This window comes from Choristoneura fumiferana, chromosome 29, assembly GCF_025370935.1.
Source record: "Choristoneura fumiferana chromosome 29, NRCan_CFum_1, whole genome shotgun sequence".
Taxonomy (NCBI): Eukaryota; Metazoa; Arthropoda; class Insecta; order Lepidoptera; family Tortricidae; genus Choristoneura; species Choristoneura fumiferana.
In genome coordinates, this window is record NC_133500.1 from 832,544 (window position 1) to 854,861 (window position 22,318).

At 36.9% G+C, this 22,318-nt stretch overlaps 1 protein-coding gene across 1 annotated transcript in view; it reads left to right on the forward strand.

The window, feature by feature from the left end:
* Positions 1–9,876: 9,876 nt before the first annotated feature.
* LOC141444149 (homeobox protein six1a-like) overlaps positions 9,877–22,318 on the forward strand; it is a 37,681-nt gene continuing 25,239 nt past the window's right edge. The window contains exons 1-2 of the mRNA XM_074109592.1: positions 9,877–10,178; positions 18,454–19,110. Of these exons, the coding sequence (XP_073965693.1) occupies positions 19,006–19,110 (105 nt within the window). The 5' untranslated portion in view covers positions 9,877–10,178; positions 18,454–19,005. The remainder of the gene's footprint in view (positions 10,179–18,453; positions 19,111–22,318) is intronic.

Consider the following 22,318-nt stretch of genomic DNA (forward strand, 5'->3'; position numbering starts at 1 on the left):
ATATAAATTTGGGAAATAAAACTACCTTAAGGGTGGGATAAAATTATAAAATAAAAACATTTTAACAAAAAAATTAAACCGCTGAAGAGACTGAAAGGAAAAAACATAAACCTTTTTTATTTAACCTTAATCTAGGTACTTATAGTTTGAAGTCGAAGAACTTACAAGGTTTGACCCTTTAACTTATAAAAACATGACTCCCTTTCGGGCAGTCGGGTAAAATAAGGTTAAGTATGACTGGATTAATGTTGGACTTAATTCCTATTCTAATTTGGGTTTGATAATAGGCACGGCACGGAATCCATAAGTAGTCTGATTGAACACAAGAAAAAGCTGCGAAAATTTAAAAACAACAAAGTAATATACAAACAAATAACAAGTGATTATAATTTATTGCACGAGGCGGGGGGAGTGGCCGCCCCGCCCACCTTGAAAGCCTTACGCGCTGTCTCGCTCGTGCCATCTCGCTTGCACTTAGAGTCAGGTAAAATTTGATGTCATACTTTTGTTGTTTTTTTTCGATTGCTAAAAATCGCTTTTAACGAATATAATACAGTGTGTTACTTAAGGGAGGTTAACGCAACGTAGGTATTGCTGTAACTTAACCGTGACATTAATTTCATTAAAAAACTAAAATTTAGACTTTGTTAACTTTCTAACAAAAATATAATTGCCAGCAATGTACAGCAAAGTAAATTCGGTTTAAAGATCTCTATTTCTCAAAAGAAAAACAATAATTCACTTACTTGAGAAAGTAATAATCAAATCTTAAGCAAAATGTACCTACGCAGTGTGGGGTCAGATTATATTAGTCATTGATCTTTAAAGACAGACATAAAAAATCAAGATTTTCAGACTTTTCTAGTTAGTTGTGTTTTAATAGCTACCTTCATACCAAGTTTCAAGATTCTGAGTTCACGGGAAGTACCCTGTAGGTTTTGATTCCCTTGCGAGAATTGAGTTTCGATAATTTGCGGAAATTTGCAGCATAAACGGCTGCATCTTTTCATTGCGTTGGCTTAGAAGTTTGATTCCACAGCGACCTGTATTTGATATAAATTCACATTCCCGAGAATCTTGACAGACAGACAGACGGGCAAAAAGTGATCCTATAAGGGTTCCGTTGTACGGAACTCATTTCTCGTTTACCCTATAATTGGACTTACACAATGTCAATTCAACTTAGATCGTAAGCTAGAGTTCAAGATACATGAGCATGATAAAAATTAAGCTCTGTGCTCTATGACATAAAGTAGGGTTGATTGTCAAGGCGGATTCCTCCAACACATTGAATAAACTGTTGTCGTGTCAACTAGTACGGATCGAAGAAAGTACGGCGAAATAAGTCTACAAGCGCAAGCACTCCACACTACGGAATAGAAAGGGCGTAGCCAACCGTTGGCCCAGGGGGGGCTTTGGTTTGGTTGCTTTATATTTGACAACTTTTTTAGAATCTCTAGGGGGGCAGCCCCTCCCTGCTACTGGCGATGCCCTTGAAGAAACAGGAAGCGTGGCATGATAAAGAAACAAGCATAGTTACGTTAATTTCGTTGTCGTGGGTTTCCATGGGCGGCGGTGATTTCATTCAGGTGACCCGCCTGTTCGTTTTCTTTTAGGTGCCTATTTAAAAAATACATTTCGAGTAGCATCCAGTAGTTCTATAGCCGTGTAATCAGTCATGTTGAAGCTAAAAACTCCTCATGATATCAATGAACTAAAAGAATTTCCTTGCTCACCCGCGACCTTACGATAGCTAAGCTTATGCAAAATATGCGTGTTCATGCAGTTCCTCCACCTCCACACTGTAAGAACACACACAAATCACACAAACCCATCTATCACCACCACCACACCACACTGACGCGTTTCGAACTCAACCAGAGCTCATCTTCAGAGTGACACAACCGTACACCATGCTACCAGTTGTTAGACAACGACAACTACGAAACGCGTCAGTGTGGTGTGGTGGTGGTGATAGATGGGTTTGTGTGATTTGTGTGTGTTCTTACAGTGTGGAGGTGGAGAAACTGCATGAACACGAATATTTTGCATAAGCTTAGGTATCGTAAGGTCGCGGGTGAGCAAGGAAATACTTTTAGTTCATTGATATGGACCTCCGCAAAGTAACGCCTGATTCAATAAATTCCTCATGATATAACATAGTATATGTGTCGCACAGACATAGCTGTGGTGCGCGGATAGGAAATACATTCCGAGTAGCATCCAGTAGTTCTATAGACGTGTAATCAGTCATGTTGAATCTATAAACTCCTCATAATATAGCATAGTATATGTGTCGCACAGACATAGCTGTGGTGCGCGGATAGGAATAAGTACTGGGAAGTAGGGAGCTACTCTGAAAACCGCAAATATTCGTATCGCCCACCCGACTCACTCTCGTCTTAAATACTAGGTACTCATAAGCGTGAGCGGGACGGCAGTTACGAAATTCGAACTTTGAAGTTCGTAGCATAAATCTTGATCTTCGGCAGTACTTTCTCGGGCTGTGCGCAAGCGACGCCGCGCGAGCGACGCGGCCCACCGCGCGGTAACGCGACACCGCACTCGCTCAGCGGTGTAGAGCGGCCCTAATAAAATTATAACCTCACTGGGAAAGTATCGCTTAGGCTTCGTCACACTAGAAGATATGGCACACTCATCATTAAAGACCCGATTTCATGCAATGAGGGCTATCGCGTATGAATTCGCCGCTAGAGGCGCTAGTGGTAGCGTGAGGTCTCCGAAATGTCAAATCCCATAGTTTTTGGGTGAGCTACGCGGGTTTATTTATAATTAGAATAATTTTGTGAATATTTTGCATTACCTGAAATTAATTATGGCAATTATGCGTTTCGGGGCAATGAATGTCTGTGTTTTGAGACAGTTTTGTCTTTCGGAAACTTTTGTCCTCCCTTTTTTCCGAACAAAACGGGAGTACGCAACGCAACACTGTGGTTGCTCGATATTATAAGGCCGCAATCATTTTTTTTTAACTACCAGCGCTTTCGGAAGACCATCATTTAATGACAGCATGATTTTGACATTAACTCATTAATTTCATTCATTCTTCCTTTTATGCAATCAGTTCTTTTTGTAGCTGTGTGCGTAATCATTAACTTCAACTCTCGTGGCACTACCTATACTAAGTGTAGAATAACAATCAATAGCATCGTCTTAGTATATATCTTCTCTTTCACTGGAACTTAGCCTTAGACAAGAGTTATTGATCTATAGGGGTACACCTAACTTGCCATCCTGTTTCTACATCCTTAGTTAGAAAGAGAAAGAATGAAGTTCCGAAGACTAAACACAGCTGGAAGGCAATAAAATTATAACTGAACAACAAAAATAATGTTAAAATTGGTCGATTGGTTTTATGGCGGTTAAATTTAATAGTGGCGGCGGTAGGCCGCTGTAGATGGACAGACACATATTGTGTTGGGGTGGAGACTAAAACATAGGATCACGTTTAATCGCATTTAACATATACTCGGCTGACTGGAAAGAGTTGTGACACAACTGGCACAGATGTGACCGGTTGTGACACAAAATTACTAATACAATAGGTAAATGCATGGTTAGTTTGGTAATAGTATGGTAATTTAGTGTCATCAATGCAGTTGTGTTGAGTTACTGCAACTCTCATGTCGTAGTGGTGGTATGTTTATTTAGTGTGTCACAACGGAAATATTCCATACTAATTTTTGTGTCATAACGGAAAGCTTTGTATTAGGATTATTCAAATGTATTAAATAATTCTACTGTTTCAACAAGCAATAAAAATAAAATATAATTTAAAACAAGGGACTTACTTTATTTTTGCTATTTTACATTTATTTTCGTGGTTTTCTTGGAGATGCTTTAATATTTTCGAAAAAAAAATTAGTACATCAGACAGTTTTTGTATTCATTCCAACATTTTGTCAGTGCCGCGTAATTATTACTAATTTAATCGTTCCAAATTACAGCTATCTAGTATAGATATATACCTCTACGACAGTTTAAGTGAATGATTACACAGCTACAAAAAGAACGGATTGCAAAAGAAGAATGAATGAAATGAATGAGTAAATGTCAAAATCCTGCTGTCGTTACACGACATGTTGTAGCTGTGTGGTAATCATTCACTTCAACTCTCGTGGCACTACCTTTACTAAATGTGTTTGACCTAAACAGTATAAATAGACGCAGGGTGTACTGCCGTTTCGGCAAAATATTTTTTGCCAAATTTTAATTCCAAAAAAACTTAAAGATAAAGATAAAGATATTTATTTGTTAAAACACGAGTTACTTATATAAAATACAGCTGCTCTTATCGCAGTAGTTTCATTTCCCAAACGAACCTTTAGCATATTTTCATTTCGCATTTTATTCATCTGGTCAAATTATTATTTGACATAATTTTACTTTGTTTAATTTTATTACGACAAACGTTTATTAAGCAAACGTTCTGTTTTGGCTAATATTATATTCCAAAAAAATGTTTGTTCAAAATGACACTTCGCGCACGAACCATCCTCGGAAACCAACTGCTACCAGAAAAGTAGGTTAGGTTAGGTTAGAACTGCGGCCCCCACAGAAACAAATTGCTACCAGAAAATTAAATAAAATATGTTATTATGCCATGCAATATTTTGGGAAGAGTATTTAGAGTAGTTTATGCCAAACGATACATTTTACTAATTATTTATGAAACAATAATTTGTCAAAATAATTACTAACTGTAAAATTGCGATAAGTTGTTTTAGCAAATGATAATTTGAGTAAAATATTTTGAGATGTGATACTTTGGGAAAAATTTTTGCCCATTCATTAGTAACCCAGACAGCAGCCATACAAGGTGAGACTAAATGGGTTCCTTTATTGGGTAATTATCTTTATTCTTGCGTTACAAACGCCTCATTTTCCTGGTCACTTTTTTTATGAATTGTTTGTCGAATTTGATGACATTTTCGGATAATTTTTTAGTTTTTTTTTTAATTTATTTAACTAAAAACCATTAAACATGCGTTACATTTAGTGTTACTCGCCAAACTGTAACGTTTATTGGCGAGAAGCGTTCATTTTATCCTAGATGTCCTATTATTTTTACTAGATAACCTGGAAACTGTAATGGAATCTTCTACTATTTCAACAAAAAATTGCCCACGAAAATTATATGGAATAAACGTTCGAAATACACCTTTTTACACTATGAATGAATGATAATAATAATACATACTTGCCAATTTTTTTATCACATTAAGAATTGGATGATTCACGATACCATAAAAGACCCAAAAAAGCTTCAAGTCTAAAAAAGCGTAAATAAATTGTCTATGGCGCACAAACCGACGTAATGGTTTAACAATCAAGTAGTACTTGTGCCCGCTTCCTTAGGGTCCTTTTAGAAGTCAAGTACACCATTTATTTAGGGTTCTGTAGCTTGTGATAGCGTAGGTATAATTTATTTATTCGAGTGATAATCTAAGTTAAAAAAAACTTTCTGTCAAGTTTCATGCAGCGCATTCTTCTTGGCAATAATAGTTTTTCTTAATTTTGTTATAAATTTATTTTTACCCTTGGGACGAAAGTATAGTTTTCCGTATGTTGGATATAATTTGCCTTACTTTCAGAGTATGTGAGATGAAAACCATATTTCTAACGTTATCAGTGGGTAAGAGTCCGTGTGGAGTCATTGGTGTTTTTTTTAATACCTTGTTTTCCCACGGAACCCTACACACCATAAACAACCATAACGAAACCGTCTTTATATCATTACTCAGCATATTGTTAGCGCCCCTTTAATATAAATTAATGGGACATCAATTTGTTAACCCCAGTTTAATATAACCAATATATCTTGAACTCTGAGTTACATGGACACAGAACAGAACTGCTATGCAGTTTGGCAGAGGTTTATAGTTATACTAGTTTTAGCTCGCGGCTCCACCCGCGTGGTATTCGGTTATCGCGCGCTGTTACCTCGGGAACTGTGCATTTTTCCGGGATAAAAAGTAGCCTATGTCACTCTCGGGCCCATAAACTATCTCTATGCCAAAAATCACGTCGATCCGTTGCTCCGTTACGGCGTGAAAGACGGACAAACACACAAACACACTTTCGCATTTATAATATTATGGATGGATATGGATGTATTTCTGTACTTATTTTGTTTTTTATTTGAGTAAAAAAACAAGCTAGAGGCCTTGTTTTTTGGAAACTTGAGCATTGCCATTTTGAAATGAGCTCTATTTATGTACCTACCTACTAGTAAAGTCCTAGAAAACGGGATGGTTTTCATATTTTCATATAAAGATTTTCGGGTACTGCGTTTTCGCAAAGTTGCGTTTGGCAACCTGTTTCATTTTGCAACGTTTCATTTTGCAAACTCTAAAACTGTAAATATTTCAGGATTTGTTTCAGGGCCATCGTGTAGAACCATTTAGGTTAGGTTAGGTTAGTTTTATAAAAATTCTAAAAATTACAGTTTCAGAAATATTAAACAGTTGGGAAATTAAACAGGTTGCCAAACGTTATTCGCCGAAAATTAAAATACCAAAAAACCAAAAAAAAAAACAAACCAAAAATAAACCAAATTTTTTACCTATACTTGGTTTGGATAGGTATTTAACTAAATGTAAACAAACTTTAGCTGCCAGATTTGGTTTTTGTACTCGTATCATACAGTAATACAAACTAGAAAAAGAAAAAAAACTCAATACAGAAATGTAAATGTTTAGATAATTTAATGGGGGAATTTCAATATTTAAGACACAAATTGACGTTGTTTTGTTTACATTGAGTTAAATACTAATCCAAACCAAGTGTACGACCGTGACAATTAACAGAGTCGGATCTGCAATTATTGCAAATATACTGTTTTATATTGACTTTGACATAATAATCGTAAAATGGCCAAATTATAGAGCCGACTCTCTTAAAATTGACACGGTCGTGTAGCTTGTTTTTAGGAAAATACTTTTTGCAAAGTTTCTTGAGGCGCATTCTTCTTGCTTCTTGCTAACGGTGACATTTCTAAAAGAACTAAGTACCAACGCGACGGTGACAGTTGGTTAAGAAACATGATAAATAAATAAATATCATGGGACACTTGACACCAATTGACCTAGTCCCAAACTAAGCAAAGCTTGTACTATGGATACTAGGCAACGGATAAACATACTTGTATAGATAAATACATACATACATATTAAACATCCAAGACCCGAGAACAAACATTCGTGTTATTCACACAAATATCTGCCCCGGCCGGGATTCGAACCCAGGACCTTAAGCTTCGTAGTCAGGTTCTCTAACCACTTAGCCATCCGGTCGTCATCCGGTCGTCCGGATAGTGGGCATAGTCACATACTTTTCAATACAAATAATATTTTTTAGCCTGACTCGTTCCTATTACGGTCATAGTATGATACTGTGTAATGGGTAACCCTTAAATAATACTTACCAAAAGATCTACCGACGTTTAATTAAGACGCTCACTCATTAACGACAGTCTCATATGACCACGTGTTCAAATATTTGCCACACTATTTAAAAAGGAATTCGAACTACCTAAAAACAAACATGACAATAAAAGGCGGCTCCGTTTGCTCATTTTATCCTATTCTTTGCATTAAAAAAGATGTGCGTGTCGGGGGACGTATACTCAAGGGTTCCGCACTTAAATAATTCATTGTTTTTTTTCTTTTGTCCATTAAAAAATAAATTACGGCGATACAGCCCACAGACATACATCCAGTTATAGTTCGGCACGTCACTTTTTACTTTGGATTTACTATACGAGACCCCTCTCCCGGACTTTGAAGCTTCATTTATGTATTTTTTTGTTTAATTGTCAGAAAAAAAATAACAGACGGACTAGGTCATTTTGTTACCCAGGAATCTAGCCAATTAGTAATAGTTGATCCAATTTATGTAGGTAGGTAAGTATGTATGTAAACTCCTTATTGTACAAGAAGAAAGAAGAACAAAGGTGAACTTATTCCTGCTTTTGGATTCCCATTTTGACATTACCAAGGAACCCTAATAAAAAACACCTTTTCAGTGATGCCAACGTAGATATGTATTGTGTTGGTGCAAGGTTGGTATTGTTATGTTGGCCATAAAGCATTGAATATGGTGATTATACGCTTATTTGCCGGCTTTGTGAGCTTTCGAGAGCTCCTTTGTGTGATGTTTAGCGGTAGACATCTTGTTTTAATGTTATAGGGGTGCTGGGTTAGGGTTCTTTTGGACCATTTCTTAACTCACGCCCTTATAAATAATATTAATATATATATTTATAACATAACATTGATGACATAAAATAATATATTTCATTATAATTAAAATTAAACTAATTTACAATTATTACTAAAAGTAAAACAAACTAATAACTAAATTAGAAAAAAAAAAAAACCGCCCGCGGCGTGGACCCAGAGATGCTGGCAGCATTTCCTAGTTGTATAGCAATGCTGATATTTACGTTGTACGAGGAAGCTGCTAGCTCTTCGGTCCCTTGTGGTATTCGAAAACCGTTTGGATAATTCTTTTTGCGCTGGGCCTCCACGGACCAACCCTGTCAAACCTGAATGGAACAAAGTTGTATTCAGGGTCGAGACCTTAGTATTTGAAAATTGAAATTAAATTAAATAATACAGATTGGCAACAGGTGACTTTAAGAAAGAGTTTATAGTGCACTAGTTTTTGCACGAAACATCGTCCGCATTGTAGTAGAAACTTTTCTAATGCTACAGCGGATATTACGTAACGTAAAGATAAAATATCAACACCTAACAAGACTTTCTTGAAGCCTATGTAACTAACCATCTGATACAATTATAAAGAAACATACAATCCTTAAATGTAAAATGATAACAAAAAGATAGGCCTGAAACTATCTTCGTGTTATCTGAATTTCAGAATTTCTACAGAACCACGTCGCAAATTTCGACTCGCTCCTGGCACATCGGTAGTGCCAGTCAAGTAACTATCTCAAATAGATCAATAGATCCACTTTGAACACAATTCACAAAAGATCTATTAATCCAATGATCTTGAGATAAAATATGCTGTTGTTAAAACCATTGTTGCTTTAAAAGAAACTTCTACTTTTTTAAACCCCCGACGTAAAAAGAGGGGTGTTATATGTTTGACGCCAATGTCTGTCTGTGGCATCGTAGCTCTCAAACGGATAGATCGATTTCGATGCCTTTTTTCACGTGAAAGCGAGTTTCCTTCCGGCGGTTCTTAGATCTCATCTCTCATGTCTCATTAGAATCGGTTCCGGCATTTGTCGGGGGTTTTCAATTTTTCTAAGTTGGTTAGTGTTATAGCGGTAAACTGTAATAATATTTTTTTCCACTTGCATCGCTTAGTTATCAATGTTATCATTCATTACCTATAACTTTAATTTAGGTTAAATAATAGTACAGGTTTTTTTTTAACACCATGTATTAATCTGACCTACCTACCTATGTTTTATTCCCTTCCAGTTAATGTTTTATTCAAATGGCCATTTCATGGAAACCATTCACTCCGCGAGCTCTATTTCCTGACAGTTATAGTGGAGATTTGGAACATCTAAATAAAAACAAGCATTAAACTTAAATTCATTACACAACACGTGATTTAACCAAGTCAGCTGTGTTCTATTATCTATCACCCGCCACAGTGGGGCGACACAAAAATACCTTACACAATTTCTGAAATCGCCAACTCTACGGAGATGGAGCGAATACGCCTACAATAATAGTCCCAATTGTTTCACAAACTGAAAAATGGCGAACCACACAACGGCCAATGGAAGGCGTTACCGCGAAAACACAGAAGAAAACCCCATTGGTACATTCAAACCCCACGGCTGCAGGCGACCAATCAGAAAGCGAAACGGAAGTTCAAGTCAAACTAGTTCCATTTTCGCTCTCCGAACGCGCGCACGCGTTTCAAATTTGGAACGAATGGCATTTAAATTCATTCGAATCTTTTAGCGTTTTCGGTTTTAGAACGGTGTTTGTTTTTAATAAGTGTTTTATGGTGAAAGATTTGCGTGCGCGGTGTTTGTCTAAATTTATGGATATTGTTTTAAATAGGTTGTGTTTCGTCACTGGCGAGGATATTATTTTTAGCTTTTAGCTTGTTAAAGCTGTTTTGTTGGCGTGATGTGGGACGGTCTTAATTTAGCGGTGCAGAGCAGTGTGAGTATGAACTGTGCCTTCCTTATTTTCGTGCGCCACCGACGGATGAACTTTGTTTGATGCCACTAAAAAAAGCCTGCTCTAAATATTTTGTTGATTTCCTGTCGCATTTCATTGGTGTTAAAGATTTTAAATGATATTTAAATAAACAACGCAAATTGTCTGAGTCGAGGCGTATCCCACTTGCTACATGTCTTATATGAAATGGCATGCGCAAACATTCTGAACATAGTTTCTCCTACTACCTATATAAAGTACAAAAAAATCTGCCCATGCCAAAATATCGTACATATGCTGTTTAACTCAAAGTACTTACATGAAAATATCCAAAACGTGCAAAAGTACCTACATATTTATGTATTTTTAAGTTTTCTAAGACATTATATCACTTAAAAACGACTCTACCAAATAGTCAAAATGGGTATATGAATGCATCGGACAAAACAAACACACTTAGCATAACATAACATAATTACGGAAAGTTTTTATAACGTAATTTTATTGCATCAATGAAAATTAAATGCAAGAAGAAGTAAACAATCACTTGTTAAAAATAACTAAGAAAATAAACAAATAAGTGGCACTGAAGAACTGAAAGCCACGGTACCTTAAGTCTGGATTCATAAAACATTTAACCACGATTATCGTTAACTTCTTTATTTTAATAAAAATAATCCTGGTGCCTAACCCCCTTATTCATAAAACTTAACAAGCCTATGTTAAGTAACAAATGCTTTGTCCCTTTCTAACAAATACAAATGTCGAAGTGACAGATAAGGACAAACGAATTTTAGCGGCATTTTAACTAAAATAGGTTTGATTGTCGTTTATGAATAAGGGGGTAAGTCTCTTATTGTAAGTTTGCGTATTTGGGTCCAGCTAAAACAAAAGAAAAATATTTATAAGAATTAGACACGGTTACAACCCTGCTCTTCTCATTATAATAAAAAGAAAATAGTTTATTTATTTTAGACAACACAAAATTATCCATAATGCCTAATATATAATACATAAGAAGAAGAGCGACCTGAAGTTTTTTAAATCTCATCCTCTCCGTATTCAGTTATAATAGCTGTTGCCTTCATGTTGGTCCCCTATGTTTATCTCTGCTCTGATGTCCACCTAAAAGGCTGTCTTTATCTCTACACTTACTTGCACAACTAACCAATCGCTTACACCAGCTTCCCCACTTTCAAGTGGTTGTTGGGAATCTCGCATCATCCCCTTCAAGCGGCCACCTTGCAGAGTTCCTATCGATCAACCTCTCTCTACATTTGTTGATCTTGAGTATCCTGATCGTGATCGTAGTTTTTCTCTTTAAAGGCAACTGTCCCTTTATCTGCATCTTCATTAACTAGAAGGTGTAGATGTTCATTTCATGTCATTAGTCTCACTCTCACTCTACAACGCATAACCTATAAAACAGTACCATAACTAACTTAACAGACCGACGATGCACACTTGCACTCTAAATTGGACAAACCTTGGGGATTATTGCCGCAGATCGGCAAGTGAAGCGCAGAACGTCCATCAGCGAGATGACCGGGTTAAAGCCGCAGGCACAGAATAACAGCTAATAGTACTACTAGCTTTATGGAGGAGGCCTATATCCAACAGTGGACGCCATATGCCTGATATGATGATTTCGATGGTAATGATACCCTGAGGTACATAAAAGTAAGTAGGACTTTAAGAAACTCTTACGGAACATTGAATTAAGCTACTATTTCACAATGAAGCCGAGGGAATACGCTACTTTACTTAGTACTTTGTTATATAATTAAGTTTATCCATGCTTTTAGCAAGTAAGATAAAGGCATAGTCTTCCCATCATCAGCATCGTTAGCCAAAAGACATCCACTACAGGATAAAGGATTCATAATGACCGGACTTCATGACCTTCACCAGGTGGAAGTATCATTCGACGTTTTCTAGCTCTACTTATCAGTATTTCCATTTTATAATTTTTTGGTATCTGTCCTATCTAAAGCTCCATTCAAAAACATCTTAGGAGAATATCGGAGGTCCAATAGGACTTATGCATTTACTCGTCCTACTCAGTGAGTCTGCCATATTATTATGTCCTTGTACAACAAACAGATGCATATATCACTAGTTGTGATCGGTGTTGTGCTCAAGGATGAATGGGTACTTTTCATCAACTGTAATTTGTTGACTGCTGAGGATTTTTTTTTTTTTTTTTTTGTTCTGGTTTTTTAATTATTTTGTTTTTATAATGTTTTAGTAAACTTTCGTAATTCTCACTTATAGTTTAAAATATTAGTTTAATTATTTTGTATTAGTTTTATCTGTATTAGGTATTGTTGTATGGTATTACTGTTTCCGTCTTTTGTCCGCCATCCAACCCGCTATAAACAATATTCCAGCATGTGTCAACAGGGGCAGACTGTAAACCAGCGCTGGCAGCTTCCGCGTAAGCGCAGCATTAGCTGAGTTTGCTCCTTTTGCCGCAGGGCAGACTACTAACTTGTATTGGTTATATTGTTGTCTTGCATTATGTTTGTACTGTTGGCAATTAAATATTTTCTTTCTTTCTTTCTTTCTTTCTTTCTTTCTTTCTTTCTTTCTTTCTTTCTTTCTTTCTTTCTTTCTTGTAATAGTTGTCTTAATTTTCTGCAAATTTTGCAGTTTACTTCACAAAAGATCACTTTTGCCTATAAAACCCCATCGAAGTCGGTCTATCTGTTTGAGATCTTCGATGACACAGACAGGCAGACTATGGTGTCAAACTTATAACACCTCTCTTTTTGCGACGGGGGTTAAAAATCGTAACGACCGTGGCAGTGTTGCGGACGCGCGGTCGTAGTGATGTGATGCGTAGACGCTCTCTTAGTTGAAGATGTTTAGATGCAGGATTCAAAGGTCTTGGTCCCATGGCAGCGGTTAGAGTTTTCTTTGTCCTCTTCTAAGGGTCCCTCGCTTCGTCTCTATAAGGGCCTGTACCCTTATAGTCTAACGCACTCGGTATCACAATCCTTTTCACTACTTCTTTCTGTCATATGGCGTGATGATAAGACGAGGTTAGAAAGAGATGGTGAATGCGATCGCAAACGTCAGCGCGTTAGACAAAACGACCTCATATCGGGTCACTCGACCGAGTAAATAGGTCCAAAAAGTCCTTTGAAAGCGTCTCGTGATTTGTGATATTATACTTGACTGTAAATACTGTAATGCTCTGAATAGTATATTTTCGAAAATTTTGTGATATCTTATACTTAGTTAATATATTTCATACTATTACTTAACCTATTATTTATTAAAAAGATTTTAGTCAAGCCAAACACCGTAGCACAAGCCTGTGTTAATTTGAAGCATTTCAAAAATGTAGAGTCATTAAATTAGTTTATTTACAAAACCTGGAACCTGGAATACCATTCAGGTATGGTATCACCAGTAGGTAATAGAATAGGAGATACATGATTTATGAAAGTAATAGAACCTCACAAATGTTTATTTCAAAGGAATAAAATCACTAATACTTAAACAAAATTAAGAAAGGACAAACTGTATTGCACAAACAACAGTTTTGGGACTTTGTTACCTCCTAAAGTTTAGAATCTCACTCTGCGCTTGTACCTGTGTTAAACAAATAATCCTTCGTTACAACTCTGCAAAAAACTAATAATAATAATAATATTGCCTCTTCGTATTATTCATACGAACCCAGGACCTTAAGCTTTGTAGTCAGGTTCTTTAACCACATGGCCATCCGGTCGTCAAATAAAAAAAAAACTATTTTTTTTAAACGTAGGAAGCGGAGGTCGGTTCCGCAGTAACGGAGGTAAAGGCGAAGTTCCGATACAGCCTGAGTCACAATGTTAATGACTTTCAATCATACCTGGCCGCACACAACGCTGAACCCGCTGTACCTAACCAGATCAAATTTTACGACCGTTCCAAAACCAATAAAATAATATTATCAGAAAAACACATGTCTCGAATGTATCAAAGTTTATTAGTGGCCAGCAACCGTAACTCTAGCGTAATATGGCTGTACAAGCCCATTAATTAACCCCCCGCAGGCGACACTATAAAAAACCCTTTTTATGTACCACAGATAGCATCAGGATTTAGGCCTATTTCAATCTGTTTGCTTAATTGGTGATTTCAAATTAACGATTATTTTTATTGGTGGTTTCGAATTTGGAATGCCTGCTTATATGTTGTTGTTTAATTAGTGGAATTTTTGTTTGGAAAATTACTTGTTACGCGTTTCGTTTTTGTTATTTTAAAGATTGACTGTTTTGTTAGTTTTTCATGCTGGATAAATATTTTCCTAGTTCTATTCATGTCGTCTAGTTATAAGTGCGTAGTAATATCTGTTAAGCGGTCCGAGTGTCACCGACGGTGCTGGCTGAATATCATTGTACATAGCTCATCAATCATGACCACCATGTCGTCGACGTTGTCCGTAATCAGTGCGATGTCATCCGCGAATCTTAGGTGACTTGATCTCTCACCATCGACAGCCCTTTACTTTACAAATACTTCTTCTGTTTGTTTGTTACTTTGTTTGTTACTTCATCACGTCTAAACCACTGATCCGATTTAGATGAAATTCGATATACATAGTTTGAGTCCCGGATCATAGGATAGTTTTTATCCTGGAAAATTAAGTTCCTGAGGGATAGCGATAACCAAACACTACGCGAACGGAGTTTTGGGTAACGGCTAGTCTAATATATTATTAGTCTAATAATATATTGTTGTGAATAAATGACAGATTTTCTTATTTCTTTCTTATTAACATACTATTAACAATAATAAAAACTAAGCCTAGAAAGTAAAGACGTCAATATTTTCCACCACAGACACCAAAGGTACCTCTCGTAACTGCTAAATTCCTAGTTTCATGTCATCCAACGAAAACTTACTATGCGAAAGTTTGGGTCAGAAATCAGTCGACGCTCATCTGTTCCTGAGACAATCTGGCAATTATATGTAGTCTTATCAGTATCACAAAAGTGATTAGATTAAGTACTTACCATCATCCGAACTATAGATCGTTTACCCCTTTCAAAAGAATAAATTTAAACGGAATAATTAAACTCAACAAATCCGTTCGCACCCACAACGGCGTTTTTCGAATGCCTTCGAAATTCAAATCGCTAATAGTGAGGTGATTTGTACTGTATCGTGAATCGGTAATCTGTCGATAAATCTTGTGTTTTACAGCTGGTGTGCTCGATAAGCATCGCGCCACGTGGGGTAATAGTGATGTGCCGTGTGCCGATATCGAGTGTCGTATTTCATTAAAATGTATTTTTATTGGTATACCAGTTCGTAAAATGGAATGTGTTATTTTAGTTTATGCTCTGAGTGAGGCTTATGGGTGTTATGAACGTTGAATAGTGAATGTTTCATAATTTACTGTCGGTTAAAGTGCTGGCAGTAAGTAATAATCATAATTATTCTGTTTCAATGAAAGTATTAACACAAAGAGTTTTTTCTTTTTTCATTTAGGTTCCTTTTCCTTGTAGAGTTCATTGATTTTTGCTTATGCTTTTGGAACCAAGATCAATTTAGGTTTGCCTGTATGTGTTTTTGTTTACATTACACAGACACTACGTTGGCAGTGTGACAAAATGTTCTAGCACATGAGATTATGTGAGAATTTTCGAGAGGCAGTCAGTTTATGGGAATCGAAGAGAAATTTCAAAGTTTTAATGTTTTAGTAAGAATATTATTTTTTAGTCTAATGCGTGTGCCACTGCTGGGCAAGGGTGCAGCTCGTAAGCAGTTTTGCTGAATGTGAAAATACTGAAAAGAATGGGCAGTTTGTTGCCAAATACAGACTGCCAACACATTTTTCGTTACAGTTTTCAGGGTTCCGGAACCAAAATGGCAAAAACGGAACCCTTATAGTTTCGCCATGTCTGTCTGTCTGTCTGTCTGTCCGTCGCGGCTTTGCTCAGGGACTATCAATGCAAATTTTTTTTAGGGTTCCTCCCATAGACGTAAAATGGGGGCGATTTTTTTTCTCATCCAACCCTATTGTGTGGGGTATCGCTGGATAGGTCTTTTAAAACCATTAGGGGGTTGCTAGAACTACTTTTCGATTCAGTGATTTTTTTGTGAAATGTTCAATTTTAAAGTGCAAATTTTCATTAAAATCGAGCGTGCCCCCCTCTAAAATCTAAACCGGTGGGTGGAAAAATTTGAAAAAAATCAGGATGGTAGTAAGTATATCAAACTTTCAAGAAAAACTATAACGGCTAAGTTTGCTTGAGAATTATTAGTAGTACTTCATGAGTAAATAGCAGCCTAAGGTATAAAATATACCTAAACTTGGAAGATTCCGTATAAAATACGAAATCCTTAGAAAAATATTACTTAATTTTTTCGTAATGGCTACGGAACCCTATTTTGGGCGTGTCCGACACGCTCTTGGCCGGTTTTTTCATATTGCAGTTGGAAAGCAGTTTGTCTGTAACAGCTCATACATCTATCTGGCACTGAAAACGATTTTTATCGACCTCGTCTCATCACTATTAATCCGTCAGCTCCATACATCAGCCCCCTAGATCGTGTCGTCGATAAAAATTACTTAAAACACCAAACATTTAACATCTTGCCCCCATCTGTCCCTCTTCCACACCCACATTCATGTTATAAACAAAAGAGATAGATAATGATACAAATCGTTCCCACTCAAACTAAAAACAGGCTTAAACGCCAAATGGGTTCAGTCAAATTGGATTTTTAATGTCAAGTGTCAAGTTTGAAACAGTACTGGTTTTAATTCTGTCTTTTTTTGGTTTGCGTCTTTTTATTATATTAAGTTTTATAGTAAATCTTTTATTCTTGTCAGTGGATCTTTGTAATGATTCACGGATTTCACAGTGCGTGATGGTATTTCTGTTAAAATATTAAATGATGGTGACCCCTTTACTGATTTGAGTGCGATTGTGTTTGGTGTGATTAATGTTAGAGAGTGACACAAACTTTGTTTTTGACTCCGTTACGAAATTAGTAGACTTTTCTTAGTCTAACGGTGGTCTAACGTCAAATTTAGGTAATTAAAACAAAAACAGAGGTCTATGTAGAACCGCTCTTGAGTTCATAGGCAAATTTATCTAGAAATATCACAATTGATATTTATTGTAAAACAAAACAAAAAAAATGTGGCTTTGCAATAGGAACCAATGCAAAGTTTAAAAAAAAAAAAATCTTTTCTCGAAAAAAATATAATAAAAAAAATAGTGACATTTAAAAGGATGTAGGTAAGGTTGACTTTTCATAATCTTAAAAAATGTCTTTAATTTTTTTTTGTTTAAGTTTTTGACGTAGGTAGGTACGAGTATAACTGACTTATCGGATACGAGGTTATTCGGATCTAGAAATACCTATTCGATTGGAATCGGGACCCTGCCCTTTTCGCACTTCTTAGTATACTTAGTACCTATACAATATAGGGCCAGGAGGCTACTACGAAATTCGAAAAGCAAAGTTCGTATTGTATGTACCGTCCCTCTCACACTCGAAATAATATTAATTTAGCGTCAGCGGGACAGCAAGATACGAAGTTCGAATTTTGCACTTCGTTATATAGGGCCAGATAATCTGTAGCTCTCAACTTTGATACTGGTAAAATTGAGTCCCATTGGACAAAAGTCATTTCATAAAAAATATATTGGTGGTCTAGTTTTTTTTTGTGGCAATATACAAGTTCGGTTAGAACAGACGATTGTGCCAATTACAAAGTGAGGAAACGAAGCGGAATTTAATAGAAAATATTAAGGAATTCCTATTATCATTTTATTTGACACTCCAAATTTAAATAAGTGTATTGTTTTTTGAATCTGTATTACAATTCGTTTGTACGTCATTCTCTCGATTAGAACGGAAGTTTTTGGAATATCTAGCAAAACATTATTTATGTAACTTTTTAAGTAACATAGTGTTGCGTTGCGTTGAACAGATGTTTGCAATATATCATAACCATTTTAATGACGTCATCACAAACCGAATTAATGAGACGATATTCACATTAAATGATTAATATATTCCAGACTATGAAATGAGTTTTGTATGTTTGAAATTTATGTTGACCGCGACTCTATCTGGGAAAATATAATTATTTTTGGAAATATCAGATTCAGTAAACTAAGCGTGAAGAAGTACCACAGCAGGCAGAGTTATTTTCGTACCTATTTATGATATATGTATCAGTATAGATACGAGTAGATGGATAGTTTATTGTAAAATTGTGACATTGACCGGAAGTAGTAAAACGTTTTTTCTTTTGTTGCAGGTCACTTTCCCGCCAAGACTAAAATGAGAAAGAAGAGAAAAAACAAGTCGCAAAACGATTAAAACTTACATTTAATGAAAGCATTTAATAATAAAAAACAAGTGTAGTGGACACAACACCAGACAGAGACTGGGTTCTAATGACCGAAAAAAAATAAAAATAACATTTGAAGTGAACAAATATTGATTTTATTTACCGGTACAAAGAAAAATCAACTCGGATTCGAACAAACTTCGGCGCTTTTCGAAATCCGAAAACAAATAATTACCGATTCAAGGTGCTCGCTTTTGTTCAAACATTTTTGGGACTGCTGCCTTCGCCTGTTTGTAAAGCTGCCTTTTAAGACTTTAGAAAACAAAACGGTGAACGAAAACACGATTGCATTTAAAACTAATAAAAACGCCTCAAACAAATGCAGCTAAGTGCGTGTCAAAATCGAATTCGAAATTCAAATAAATAAGGCTGGCCATTGTTTAAGAAGTGAATTTTATTTAGCACCATTTAGTGGTGCTAATTTGTTGTGTCAAAGTGGCCGGAGACGAGCATTTGGATATGCTGGGGGGCCCCGAGTGGGGGCAGCGGGAGGCCACCCCCCCTAGAGATGCTCCCCTGCCGAGTTTTGGCTTCACACAGGAGCAGGTCGCCTGCGTATGCGAGGTGAGTTTGTTCGTGTGTGGTTTTACTTTGTTTTTTACTTTTTTTGTTTCGATGTTGGTCATATGCAGCGATAAAACACAGATAATATGTTATTGTTTTTTAAAAGACGGGTTACGAATTATTAGTGTTATTGAGACAGCAGTTGTTTTATTCTATATGTATAGGCTGCCTTTCTATCAGAGGTGTGCTATGATTCTATGCTGCGAGGATGTGACAGCTTTGTAATTGTAACCGTTCAAAGAAGATGCGCAGTTCGAGCTGCTCTGCACAACACTCATCCTGACTCACCACGCATCCAGCCACGCATCTTGTCAGCTAATTATAGCATAGGGATCCTGGAAGCGTTTTCTCGTCATATGGCAATGCCAATTAACCGAGATTGTCACTAATTACTAGGGCGGAATTTTGGATGATAAGGCGAGAGCACCGCTTTTTATCGATGTTATCGACAAATCGTCATTTTTTTATTGATTTTTCTGTTAAATAAAACCTCAAACTTTCCGATGATACGTACAGTCGAACAAATTGAAAACCCAGGCAGGGTGGAACCTTTGTGCTACTATGTCATGTTGACATCTCATATGTTGTCAAGGAAATCATAGTGAAATTGATTATTAAAAGGTTCTACCCTGGGCCATGATTCAACTTTATGACTATACTTTTTTCAGCGATCAACGATGAAAAAAGATCGAAATACCTATCGGAAAGTTTAATCCGTTTAAATTGCCTTATTGAAATCACTATAAATACGAATACATATTAAAATTCAAAATTAAAAAAAAAAACAAAATTCAAATGATTTATTCAGTAAATAGGCCGCAATGGGCACTTTTACACGTAATTTTTTTAAACTACCAGCGCTTTCGGAAAGACCATCATTGCCAAGAAGAATGCGCCGCAAGAAACTTGGCAGAAAGTCATTTTTTCATAAAAATATAATTACAAATAAAATACTTAAAAACTATATTATACAATTAAAGAAAAAAAAATACAAAAAATAATAATAAAGAAATACAGGGATGTATGGGGTCCCTTAGTTACAATACTAAACACTAACTATATCTAAACTATATCTACGTTCAGTGGAAGTGTAGAATGCTTCCACCGTCATTAAATATATATAAAGAGTTGATAACCTAAGTAGGTATTTGCTTGCAAGTGTTATTTTATTTAGATAAATTAACCGCATTCATAATAGTTGGATTTGATAATATCGATAAAAAGCGGTGCTCTCTCCCTACAATCTGTCAATCATCATCATCCCAGCCTATATACGTCCCACTGCAGGGCACAGGCCTCCCCTCAGAATGAGAGGGCTTGGGCCATAGTTCCCACGCGGGCCCAGTGCGGATTGGGAACTTCACACACACCATTGAATTGCTTCGCAGGTTTGTGCAGGTTTCCTCCCGATGTTTTCCTTCACCGCAAAGCTCGTGGTAAATTTCAAATGTAACTCCGCACATGAATTTCGAAAAACTCAGAGGTGCGAGCCGGGGTTTGAACCCACGACCCTCTGCTTGAGAGGCCACCACGGCTTACAATCTGTCAATAGCCGCACGCAAAATTCCGGGCCCTACTAATTACCTACTGCTACAAAACGCTGGTCCATGATTCACCGAGTTGGTATAGGATTGGTCCTGGGACTGCAATTGAAAACGTTATTTAACGATCCCTTAGCGTCCAAAGCCCAAGGTAGGCTCAATAGGAGCACCCTTTGCTATGCTTTGCACAGCACGTATTTTAAACGCACCGTCGACGTTTTAAAAACACGCGTTGATAGCGCGTTTTCCTCCATAGAACAACTGTACAACTCGCGTGCGTATAGCGTTTGTATCGATACTAATGCGCGTTGACGGTGCGCTTAAAAAACGCAGTGGGTAGGTTAAGGCCCTAAGTAAATTGCCTCCTTAATTCGCACTCTCTTCGGCAAGCTGGGAAAGCAACAGTCTCTTTGAAAAAAAAGGCACTTTAAAGGCGCGTGAGGAATACCTAAAGCCGCGTATCCATTAGAGCAGCCTCAGGTCGAGCACCGCGAGCCGAGCCATATTTTGTCGGTTTTTGGCCGTGCTCAAAGGAGCCTCAGTCTGAGCCGTGCCTTTGGCAGCGTCTCCACTTGCGCGGCCTCGGAGCGAGGCAGCCGCTCGGCCCGAGGCTGCCTATAGTGGATACGCGGCTTAAGACGAGCCTTAGCCTATGAGACAATGAGTTTTTCGACAGGCGAAATATATATCGCTAGATGGCGGTAGTATAGTGAGGTCTGTTTGACCTTACAGGTCTTGCTTGCGATTGGCTCTATAGATATTTATCGAATCACGAGTGCCACGCAAATGTCTTCAGTACCACTACCATGAGTTTACAGTGACCGTACTTGATAGCGACACGGCGTATGGAAAATTGTACAGCGCCTCTACAAATAATTTACGCCGTCGCTATCGAGTACGGTCACTGTAACTCATGGTAGTGGTACAGTATACTCGTAATTAAGAATTATGACAATTGTCAATAAAACAAATATTACATTAGGACAACCAATCGGGATTCGATTTGTAGCATTCGAACATGGCGGATGTAGACAGTATCTAATTTTGGTATTTCTGGTTTCTTTGGCTAGTTGAAGTATAATTTTGATAGTGTTTTTATGCGGCGATTAACCTTAACAGTGAACAGTGATCACAAAATTATATATTACTCTCGTGTCTGTCATTTTTTAATGCTCAAGTTGTCTCCACGTGGTTTTGGAATTTTACTATCAAGTTGCAAAAACTACAATCACCGTACAACGTCGCTCCCAAAGAGAGCTTACTTCGACACTGGCGAAATTGTCCTAAAATAGGACAGAAGCCATATTTTAAATAAATAATAATAATAGGATAACCAATCATTCGGCGATATGATATAGACCCGGAAGAATTGCTGTTAGGCGTCGTAAAAAGTCAATTTTAAGAGAGGCCAACGATAAATGAGCGAGAGCGCCATTTGCTTTTCGGATGGCCACGTCATTTGGGGAATTATCGACAGCGTCAATGTGTCACAGAAAACAGAGAAGTTGTGATTGCAATTGCTGTCGAATTATAAAGAGCTATCTAATCATTTATTTATTCAATGCGTAAATAACAAAAGCATCACCATTTGAAAGAAATAAAGAAGAAAGAAGACATTTATTCACTAACACAGAAGACACACATATACAGCCAAATTAACACAAATA